At 33.8% G+C, this 12,688-nt stretch overlaps 1 protein-coding gene and 1 long non-coding RNA gene across 2 annotated transcripts; both read right to left on the minus strand.

Annotated features, from left to right (window-relative positions):
* On the minus strand, window positions 1–2,428 carry LOC128179709 (uncharacterized; the record flags this gene model as incomplete). Its single annotated transcript, XM_052847242.1, has 2 exons — window positions 1–754; window positions 1,025–2,428. Coding segments are annotated over 2 exons (2,109 nt in total), but the record flags the coding sequence as incomplete, so codon positions are not given.
* A 1,177-nt stretch (window positions 2,429–3,605) lies between these two features.
* LOC128179713 (uncharacterized) lies at window positions 3,606–4,079 on the minus strand. Its single transcript, XR_008243123.1, has 2 exons — window positions 3,865–4,079; window positions 3,606–3,759 (listed from the first exon to the last, which is right to left on the minus strand). It is a non-coding gene; the product is annotated as an uncharacterized LOC128179713 (long non-coding RNA).
* Window positions 4,080–12,688: the final 8,609 nt, after the last annotated feature.

Below are 12,688 nucleotides of genomic sequence, written 5' to 3' on the forward strand. Positions count from 1 at the left end.
GATACCAACAGAGTCTGATTAATCACTAGAAGAAGAAAAATGAACTCAGTTACTCCTCTACCTCACTGTCATCACTGTCCTCAGATTCGTCAATGACAGCTGCATCAGTGACAAACTCGGACCAGTCTTGAATAGACGAAATAGCCTCCCTGTTGTGTCTCCCAACAGCGAGAAACCAGATAACGGCGGCGACATGGGAACATACTCCCACAACACGGGCACCCGCTCGACATCTGCAATACCATGCAGCGATCTCAGACTCGGAAAACTGGATCCAGAGCAGATACTGTCGGGAAGAAACATGACGACTCTGTAGCTTGACCCTGATAAGCCCATGGAACTCACTGTGAACCAAGATATCCACATCCCCCTCCAAATACTCCTGAATATAACTTGGACACAACTTCAGTTGATAAACTCCACAGGTCAGATTTCGTATGTCATCTTCGCTGATGTTGGGGAATTCCAAAGAATCAGTAGCCACTTCCCACTTTACAGACTTCTTATCCAGACAGTTTTCTTCAACAAATGTCTTTAAAGAGTTAACTTTTGTTGACAAATACCTCATTTTGCATGCAAGGGCCATGTCTTCATCTTCACTTCCCGTCGACAGAGGCTTGCAGTAACGGTTGGAGAGGGCACACACGATGCGCACATAGTCACCGATAAATGGCACTTGATTGGTTGGAAGAACATGAGCAAGGTACTTCCATCGCTTTATCCTTGCATTGGCTGCCTCAACAACCCAACGAATCTGAAAAGTTAAAAACAAGCACCACTCATAAAAAAGGTAAAAGTGCCTCATTAAAAATTAACAGTGGGTATATTTCTTTACTAAAAGAAAAAAAATTAAAATGATGAAAATCATAAAATCAATGATTTGGAACAGCATTTGTTTATATTTCAGATGAAGACAGATGTAGAATAATTGTATAATGTAATTGTATTGAAGTTTTTCTGACATGATGATTGATGATTGAATTTATGTTGTAGGTCTGGTAATCAAAATATGAAAACAACTAACCTTGGTGACCAGACGAGAGGCATTGGCATCTAAGGTTGTCATCTGCTTCTGCCCTCTGCTCATCAGGCGAGGCATTTCGGCCCTTATTCCCAGCTCCTCGAGCATATCGACTGAATCTCGGAAGCCTCTGTCTACAACAAAAACATCATCTTCATGGAACCAGCCCTTCAGATCTTCTACATTGGTATGAAGCATATGGTTGAGGATAGTGGCATCATTATTCCTAGCTAGGTAGGGTCCAAGAACTGTTAGAAAGTATCCGTCTGTGGATGTGACAACCATGGGTTTAACAAGGGGCCTGCCTTTATGTAAACTATATGATTTCCGTTGAAACTGGAAGTTGTTACTTTTCTGAATATATATATAAGTTCCATCCAAAACAGCAATAGCTTTCTTATTTGTAAAATCACCAAAAAGTTCCTGTGCCAGAGGTCTTGTATGATTTTCTATAATTTCTTCTCTTGTTGTATGTTGTAGTCCAAGATGATGTGGTACAAATGACTTCATGAGTGCTGTACGGACTGATTTTACTGCTCTACAGAGGGAAGACTTTGAAATTCCAAAAATCGTGGCCAGAAGTTGATTTGACATTCCTGATCTCAGTTTCAGAAGAAAGATTCCAAGTGACATCCTTGTGCCTCGGTTTTGTGTGTTTCGAATATCACTGGAAATAAAGGAATGGAGGTCTTCAAAGTTTTCTTTAGAGATACCAGTCAGTGCCATATAATCACTGTTGCTCATGGTAGACAGTTCAAAAGAAAATCTGCTTGTTGAGGTCTGGAGGGCATAATTTCGTATTTTTTGGATCAGTTCCAGCACTGTCGACTTGTTTACAAATGAAGACTCGAATGTCTGTATTTTGGTCAAAACACCAGGTCTAAACTCTCCTTCATCAATGTGGGATGGACAACATCTGCTTCCAGGTGGGATGATGATTTCATGGTGAAGAAAGGCTGAAAATCTAGCTGCTGAAGACACGACAACAAGTTTAGGACCCGGTCGCTTGCAGATTAAGCAGTAAGCATGTGAAGAAGGTGTTCTCTGGAGAGGCAAAGATATAGATGGTGGACTGCACATTCCTGGTTGTAGAGGCTGACACACAGGAAGGGAACTAGACTTCTGCTGGCATGTTTTCTGGTTTCCATGGTAGCGATGTCTGCACTTGTTGCACAAAATGTCATTTGAGTTTGCCTCAACAAGAAAGTTCTTTCTGAGGAAGCGACGGATTGCTGTTGACTCACATTTTTTTCTGTCATTTGGCCTTGTTCTTTTTTTGCAAAGGATGCATGGGAAAATCTTTTTACTCTCTGTTTTCATTTGATCTTCATTCATTTTTATGTTCTGAAAATACAAAACAAAAATGTAGTGATACACAACTTTAATGTTCACTAAAAAATAAAGATATCATTTATATGTATTATGAATATTTATGTTTACAACTACTAAGCAAATACTTGCAATGTATCAAGTATAAAATAACTTTATAGAAAAACTCAAATTGACAAACTGTAGAATTACAGTGCCCCCCCCCCCCCCCCCAATGTATTTAATGGAACTGTCAGTCTAATATTTTTTGGAGCTGCAGACCTTCAGTTGTGTTACAAGTGTTGTTTTTGACATGTGATCAATATATTATCATTTACACATATTTTTCTAGATTAACTTTAATTGCTATAATATGATGATAAACTATAATTGCCAAATTATGATGAAAATGGTTTTTTTTTGGGGGGGGGGGTTATAGTAAAAAAGTGTATATTGAAAAAAGGTGTACTCAATATTTTTTCTATCCAATATTTAAAGAAAAAAATGTATCGCGCCCAGCGGTGATCGATCCCGGATCGTTGTATTTACAGTCGAGAACGCTACCTTTACACCATTCAGACTACGGTAGTTGTGGGAATTATATGCTGTACAGTACACTAAAAAAAACTTTAAAACAAAACACTTGGCCGTTTTTCCTTCTATTAAGAAAATAATTATGGTTTATACAGGTTGATTTATTTACTAAATATATATTTTCCATTAGCCTATATTGCGTCCTTCATTTTTTTATTTCTAAATATAGACGACTAACGTTCACTCGTTGCCTACATGACATCTGCTATACTGGCTCGCCAGTATGCATTTAAGTATCGGCAATCGAATATTGATTGTTTTTAGACCAAATCTTCAGATTAATAATCATTCTTGTATGTTTTTAATTACATGCCTATATAAAAACAGTCTTTAAGGCTGAGTAACGTATACACGGATTGAACAATCTTCTCATCTGTCAAATAGTATCATGCAGACGAACGTTGCGAACAATATTATTTATTCAAGAAAAAATCAACAGAAATCTACGTATTCAATCAAATTCTTATACATACCTTCAGAGTTCTTCTTTCTTCATTTTCTATAGGTTTTGTTGATCTTTCGTTCGTGTATTTTCAAGATTAATCACGCAAAGTAAAAGTCGCTGTTTGTTTACGTATGCAAATAAGCATGTATGGAATGTCGTGCATGCGCAAAATTTGGTGTTAAAATTGAACACATATACGTTTCATTAACAACACACTGTACCTTTTTATTTTTCAGATTAGATGACAATTACACAATGTGTTTGATTCTTGTGGTTTTTATATTTTTAAAACAAAAAGGTGTGAAAAAACGTGCAATACTGTCAAAAAATAAGTAAATCCGGATTGCTCCTCTTCTTGTTTACATTTTAATTTTCATCAACAGCACACCCTCTGATCCAAAAACTTTCACTTTGAATATCTTTTTTTATTGATACAATTTCATAATTTAAAAACAGTTTTTAGATCAGAGGGTGTGCTGTTGTTGAAAAACACCACCAAAGAACGAAAATGCTGTGATTTTACCCCAAAACCGATCCGGAACCGGTTTTGTCATTTACATATTTTTGCAAGCAGACGTTTTGGCGGGGAAATTCTGGCATGTCAAAATAGTATCAGGTCTAGAGTAACACATAACACCAATTTTATTTCATTTTGACCTAGTTTAATTTTTGACATATCACAGGGCCATTTATAGCTAAACATGGATTTTGTCCTTTCAAGATAGGTTTTATGTTGATGTTTTTTTTTTTATAGATAAACTAAAACAAGGTGGCTTTATACACGTTTAATTTAAAATAAGCTTCCATCCCCCCATTCAAAGGGACAGACAGAAAGATACTATAAGAGAAAGATTTACGGTACATCATTACTATGATAAATTTTTGCCCTAAAAAGTGAGGCTTTCAAACAATATTTTTCACGTGGTCTTTATGAAATGATGATTTTGACAATTTGCAGCGGACAAGTTTTCGACATGAAAAAATTTACCTTCAGATTGTGGAATGAGCGCATTTGATTCAAGGTCGATGTCCTCTGAAAGAAAAAAAAGGAAAATCAATGCAACATTACAAATTATCGTGGAAGATATTCGAGAAAAGTTAAGTAAAAACTTTTTCAATTCATATCATGCCCTTATGATTTAAAGCATACGACTGATACTCATAGGACAGTGTATCGCTACATGGAATTTATAGTATTATTTATACTAACTATGCGTATCGCAACACGGAATTTATAAAATTATTTAAATTATACTAACCATAAAATAACCTCACAGAGATTTAAAGTCATCTAAAAGAAATTTAACAATATCAACAGATAAATTCATTTCATGTTTCGGAATTTAAACCACGTCTATATGTGACAAGGACATTTTTAAAAAATGCTTTTCAAATGCTTTTCAAATCATCATACGCAAGAAAAGCGTTTATAATATGATTTATTAATTCCTAGCTCTCTGATTGGCGCATATCCAACTATCCCGATAAAGAGAACGTTTTATTACCTAATCAAATGGATTTTGTTGTTTTATTACAGATCAAATATTTTCGTCTATTTTGTACGTGTATTCAGGTTTGAAAGTGATCTATTGAATTGCCGTTCAATAGACTGTGGCCTACTGGACCGCCGGTCAATAGACTGCGATCTATTGGACCGGCAACGAATTTCAGAAAAAGTGAATTGCTACAAGATTAAAAGATAACTTTATAACGTTTAATTTACTATTGTTCTTAAAATAATTATTTATCTTTTAGGTCATCTTTGTATTAATTAACATTGACCTGAATGCATAATGGTATGAAAACCTTCTGTCATATACAATTATTTAATGCTTGAGCAGTCAATAGACCAGAATATTTTTCCCGAGGTGCAGGGAACAGTTCAGTATGATCTATTGCCCGAGACCGACGGCCGAGGGCAATAGATCATACTGAGCTGTTCGCTGCACCAAGGGAAAAAATTCTGGTATATTGACTGTTCAAGCATTTAATAATTGTTTTATTACCTAATTCCTTTTTTAGTTTTCGAGGTTTACAATTTGCATATTGCAGATGGTTTTCGTGCCATGATTATGCAATATACTCAGATCCCCCCCCCCCCCCCCCATCTTTTACATGCACAAAACCTGTTGCATGCATTACAACATCTCAATTTAATATTAGTGTACACAAAAAGGGGGAGTCTTCCATCCATTAGATTTAAATAGTCTTTTACCTTATATAAAGCTTCAAAACTGTTGATTATTTGATACTCCATTTTGATAACATTGAATTTGGTTTCACCAAGTACTAAAACAGCGTCTATGTAAAGGAATATACATTCCCTGAGAACTATCGAAAGGATGAAACATTAACATACCCGCGTTCTGAAATACGTTGCAGGTTCAATAGATCGCATTCTATTGACCGGCGGTCCAATAGATCGCAGTCTATTGACCGGCAGTTCAAAATAGACGCAAATATTTAATTTGTAATAAAACAACAAAATCCCTTTGATTAGGTAATAATTTATAATAGTGAACACAAAATACTAAAAACGGAATTAGGTAAAAAAAAACAACAACAATTATTTAATGCCTGAACAGTCAATAGACCCAATTTTTTCCCTTGGTGCAGGAAACAGCTCAGTGTGATCTATTGCCCTCTGCCGTTGGCCTCGGGCAATAGATCATACTGAGCTGTTCCCTGCACCTCGGGAAAAATGTTCGGGTCTATCGACTTTTCAAGCATTAAATAATTGTATAATATTGACCTGCACGTGACCTGGAAAGTCAATATATAACATTTGATACTCTTTACATTGGACTAAAATAGATCTTCTAATGAAAATTCGTGTTTCTCAGTTTGTTAAATAAAGGCTTCAAACTCAAATCATCGCGTGATAACACTCAGTTTGACATTTAAACTTTGGTGATTCATTCGGGGTATGAAGGTAGCGACATTGCAGAAAAAATACATAACCCGCGTTAGCGGGTTATGTAAAATATTTTCTGCAATGATCGCTACCTTCATATTTCGCATATAGCACCAAAGAAAGCATTTTTTTTTATTTATATTAACATCTTCTTTTATCTAATTAATAAATTGATTACAAAAAGTAAGTAAAATTCACTAAATTACTACTAATGTACTTAAGCACGATAGCTAAAAGAAACAGCCAAATCGTCTCCTGTGAGACTTTGAGTCTGGCATCATCATGATTATTTCGTGCAGTCCGTGATATTACTTAAGTAGTTGTAGGTTTTGACCAATCGATAAACAGGGCGTGTCAATTTCAGTCCTGTCACTTTCTCGTCAGTTTCAGCCGCTGTAGATTTCGACCAATCGATAAATGGGGCGTGTAGATTTCAGTTTGGCTGTTTCTATAGAGTTATGAATTAACTATAAGTTCCCGTAAGAAATAGAGGAAATTATACTTGGTAGATGTAAATATATCTATATGATTTCGTTGCTAAACCATATAATAAAATAATAACTGCTGGGTTTTTTTTTAACTAGGATGATTTAGCGACCCTCGAACACCCCTGCGAATGTGTTCGGAATGTTTTCTTTATCCTTGCTAAGTATTTAATAAATCCAGAGGTGCTCGAATGAAAGTTCACGAGACTTCACCGAGATTTGTTCAGTTCCTGTGAAATTTCAAGCGGAAGTATAAGTGTTCGGATAATATTATCAAAATATGTAAGTACTGGTCGATTTTCATATCATATCCTACTTTGATTTACGTTAAAACATCAACATCTTTTAACGAGGCCGGGTCTAATTTGTTCTGCCCTAGATTTTTGGATGAAACTTTTTACATGAATTTCTACTGATATCATTACTACTTTAAGATTTAGAAAAAAGACATTTACCAAACCGTTTGTTTAGGGGGTCATTTCAAAGTGTGTTAATCTTTAACATAGGACCCTAGGGGAATTTGCTTGAAATGTATCAATTTTGCATTTTTTTAATACGTATTTTCAAAACTTCTGCCCTAAGGATTTCTTTTTCTGTTCTACATATTAAAGTTATTGCTAATAGGCACCAAATGGTCAAATTAAAAAAAAACCTTTTACCTCCTGGTTTGTTCCAGGGGTCTTATCAAAGTTGATTTTTGTATGCCCAATTTCCCAGATTCGTCAGATAATGGCTATTTTTTATTTGACAAAGGTGGTAAAGGTGATCTTTATAGAATTATTAAAACATTCAGACATATTTAATAATAAAAAAATATATAACATCACATATTAAGGGTCATTTATATAAAAAACATGGTTACTGTCTTGAAATGTATGAATTAAGCTATATTTAGGCGGGTTAATAAAACGTGACAGAGGGCTAGGCTTGCTGAACCCTCTTCACGTTTTCGACCCGAGCCCAAATATAGCTTATACTTCGAGACATTTATGTTTATTCCACAATATAACATTATTTTTACGCATCAAACGAGATATTTTCAACAATTTTCACTGATTATCTGCAGTTGAAACTATCACGCCATGGCGTCAACAAAGCAAAAATATGACGTCACAATACAAATGAAACGCTGCACGAAAGCGTGCGTACTCGTTCTGTACTCGGCCTCGTTAAAATGCATGTCTTATTTCACTATCGAGCGGTTTTTTAAATTAAACGATGATATTCAGAACAGAGTTATCGTTCATGTTCAACCATGTGAATAGTTGTTGATAATATACATATTGGGTTGCTTGATAAAATCATAACCATGTTTGATGCTTGTGGTGTGCAATACAATGCTTTTTAAAAAATAATGGGTGAATCTTTTGCATAAAAACTTAGTATATCGAGCCATTTTCAAGGAACATTCTGCATACAATAGTGCAGTCTGTTTCACTATATGTTATTACTAGGTCAGGCGCGGATCGAAAATCAATTCTACTACGCACGTTAATTGTCACAACAGCAGAATAAAAACTAGTTTTTGTATTGTCACATTTATTTCTAGAACACATATTATCCACCAATTAATGAAGATAAAGTTTAAAATCAATAAACCTCTAGAATTTATATTTGACTACAAGTACCTAGATTCTCTAAAATAAGCTATAAACACGAGGCAGGGTTTTTACTGCGAAACTGAAAGGGTCAAATAAAACCACGTGATCTAAAATTTAAATGACAATAACATTCGCAGGGGTGTCGAAGTACAATATTTACACCGTTTTCGGCTCGGGGATTATTGTACTTCTCGGGTAGCTAAATCAACGTTTTAACCTTAAAAAAAACCCACCCATAATTGTATTAAACGATTTTGTCTGTTTTTAAAGAATCTTTAAGCAACAAAAGAAGCATGCTATTTTTGCATTTGAGATTTGATTTGAGAATGCGATATAAATTTAAATATGAATAAACGACATAGCGAAGAACGACTCCGGGTGATCTTTCATACACTCAAAATACATGTAACATGACACCGCTGCAGTTATGAGAGTGTATACTTCAAAAAATCATGATTTAATACTTATATTTACATTTTTTTAACTTCCTGCCTTGTCTGCAAATGTGATTCATACCTTAAAATTCCTATCTTATCCTAAGGGTAAGTTACTATTTATGGAAGAGCCACAGTAACAGCCACAAGCGTGAACTTTGATTTTCGCTTGTGACGTTGCAGTTTACAGCGTTCAACGTTTGTGACGTCATAATTAAACTCGTCAATTTGACCTTTGACTACTTGTTGCATTTAGAGGCATTTAAACATCACGGAATTTAATGGAAAAACACAGTAGAATGTAAATATATATGAATAAACGACATAGCGAAGAACGACTCCGGGTGATCTTTCATACACTCAAAATAAATGTAACATGACATTCAGAATGTATAAGATAAAATGTTGTTAATTACATAAAGTTAAACAAGCCATCCATTTATTTTAATGATAAGGGTTGGGGACAAACCTTTGGACCACTTATTTATTAGATTGTGAAAGTCATGATTAGCATAAAATAAATTAACGAGGCCGAGTACAGAACGAGTACGCACGCTTTCGCGCAGCGTTTCATTTGTATTGTGACATCATCTTTTTGCTTTGTTGACGCCATGGCGTGATAGTTTCAACTGCAGATATTCAGCAAAATTTGTTAAAAATAGCTCGTTTGATGCGTAAAATTTGATATTATATTGTGGAATAAACATAAATGTTTCGAGGTATAAGCTATATTTGGGCTCGGGTCGAAAACGTGAAGAGGGTTCAGCAAGCCTAGCCCTCTCTCACGTTTTCTTAACTCGCCTAAACATAGCTAAATTCATATATTTCAAGACATTACCATGTATTTTATATTAATTACCCTTAATATGGGATGTTATATATTTATTTATTACTGTAATATGTCTGAATGTTTTAATAATACTATAAAGATAACCATTTCCGTCTTTGTCAAATAAAAAATAGCCATTATCTGACAAACTGGGAAATTGGGCATACAATAAACAACTTTGATAAGACCCCTGGAACAAACCAGGAGGTAAAAGAGTTTTTTTATTTGATCATTTGATGCCTTTCAGCAATAACTTTAATATGTAGAACAGAAAAAGAAATCCCTAGGGTAGAAGTTTTAAAAAAATGTAAAAAAAAAAAAAAAATGTGCAAAATGATACACTTCAAGCAATATCCATTAGGGTTCTATGTTAAAAATTAACAAACTTTGAGATGACCCCTTCAACAAACGGTGTGGTGAATGTCTTATTTTTTTACGTATCAAAGAAAAAATTGACCGGAAAACTTCATCAATGCGCGTAGTTTCTAGTCAATATGGTTATTTTCAGACAAGTCAACATAAAGATCTGACAAGTTGACATAAATATCTGACAAGTCGACATAATCATCTGACAAGTCGACATAACTATCTGACAAGTGGTGGCAGATCTATGCCACCATAGTAACTAGATAGCCAATGATGTACTTAAATGGTATATCTGCCGCTTGGAATGCGCCGAAGGAGTTGATACCTACTCATAGCTTTTCTTTACGACGCTTATTCTGATGACCGATCATGTACGTGTCTAAATTTAAAAATTATCGTTACCAAATTTGAACAGCAGTGTTACCGTGAAAGTTTATAGGCTTATATGTTCGTTATAATATTCATGGAAAAGGAACAGCAAGCCTCGCTGTAAATGTTGATTGATCTCAAGCAGACGAAATCGTGAGAAGACGCTTAATTTTCCATTTCGTGAATCAAATAATGTGTTTTGTTTATTTTTGAATGTTAAACTTTCTGGTTTTTATATTCACAAGGTTGCATTTTGTTTGCTGACAATAAAACAAACACAACTTTACATTTTGTTGACAGTGTTTATCTTGGAAATTCCCGTTTTATAAATAGCTTTAGATCAGAACAGTTGAGAAAAGTAGATCCGGCAAAAACTTTATTGATGCAGGTATCAAAGAAATTTTTCGACCAATCAGAAGGGCCGATATCTCATCAAACGAATAAATATTAAATGATATCAGTAGAAAATTATGTAAAAAATTTCATTCAAAAATCTAGGGCAGAACAAATTAGACCCGGCCTCGTTAAGTTTTATGATTCTTTGAAGTCATATATATATATATATATATATATATATATATATATATATATATATATATATATATATATATATAATAATAATAATAATAATAATAAAAAATAACAGAAAGCCTATTCAAAACTCTACCGGTAGAGTTTTGAATCGGCTTTCTGTTATTTTTTACTATCTATTACTTGTGTGGATTAACTTTACTCATTTTGGATTTTATATATATATATATATATATATATATATATATATATATATATATATATATATATATATATATATATATATATATCAAAAAAAGAAAAAGAAAATGAACAGTTCCAAAGTTTCTATTCACTAGCTCTTTCTGGATTTACATCCTTCTTCAGGTGACGTACATCAGTTATGGAATTGTTTTCCTTAGAAACGTTTACTATGACGTCATGATGTAATGAGAGTCTTTTTAGGGAAGGAATAAATCCATGACGTCATAATACAATATAAAACGTTAAAGTTCGGGAAAACTAAATTAGACAAAATATGATAATAACGACATCAATAAATTTACAAATACAAAGACTGGCTAGAAAAAAGATGAATATATATACATGTACAGATATTCAATGTTTGTTGAGTTTTGGGGAAAATAATTTAATAAAATAGTTCTCTTTCACATGGCGGTTGAATCGGTTTTAAGTTTATAAAATGGGAATACTTCACAATCTCCCTTAGCGCATGCGCGTCCATCGCCAACAGATCAATGATCCCAATACTAGAAACACCCCTTGCAGTGAACACTTTGACAGATGTGCTAAGTGAGTTTTGAATCGGCTTTCTGTTATTTTCTTATTATTTATTACTTGTGTGGATTAACTTTACTCATTTTGGATTTTATATATATATATATATATATATATATATATATATATATATATATATATATATATATATATATAGATATATAGATATAGGGGCCGTTTGCCTCGGGCAATAGATCATACTGAGCTATTCCCTGCACCTCGGTAAAAATATTCGGGTCTATTGACTGCTCAAGCATTAAATAATTGTATACTATTTTCCATACCATAAAGAGTGTCATATTTTAAATTGTAAATATAAATTAAAGTTACATTTCAAATTTTGTATTTATACCAACTCAGTAGGTTCAACATTCACAATATGACATTAAGGCTATCACGCAAGTTACACCAGAACCCTTGCAGACCAATCCATACTTTGCCTAAAAAATAGAGTGGGGAAAGAGGTGGGGATCAAGTTGTTTCCCTTTGCGGGGTAAACAGAAAGGTCTAAAGGGATAAACCAACAACCTATTAACAGTCTTGCATGTGTATAAGACTTGTATTAATGTGTGTGTGTGAATGTGTTATACTGTAAAATAAACGAGTAAATTAAAAAAAAAAAACCTCTTACATTATGATACCAATTGTTTGGGCAGCCAATGATAACACACTTTTTTAATTTAAGTTAATCCTTTTATGTATGAGAAACGAAAAAAACGGATATAGATTTTGAATGTAAAATGACTAATATACAAACCTCTTCACAGGCTAAACTACAAAGGCTATTGAAAGAAATCTTTGATGCCCTCCCCCCAAGAGGGCGGCTTGGGGATACAACTTTTGTAAAATGTGGATTGGTCTATAGGATCGTTACATTTGGTAACAATTTGTTCTTCATTGTATTCAGTACGTATACATGTATATGCAAGAAATACAAAAGTAGACAAGCTTTTTTATTATTGAGAGTTTAAACAGTATCACAAAGTTAACATTAGAGCTATTAGAATTTCCTTG

Source organism: Crassostrea angulata, chromosome 4 (assembly GCF_025612915.1).
Source record: "Crassostrea angulata isolate pt1a10 chromosome 4, ASM2561291v2, whole genome shotgun sequence".
NCBI lineage: Eukaryota > Metazoa > Mollusca > Bivalvia > Ostreida > Ostreidae > Magallana > Magallana angulata.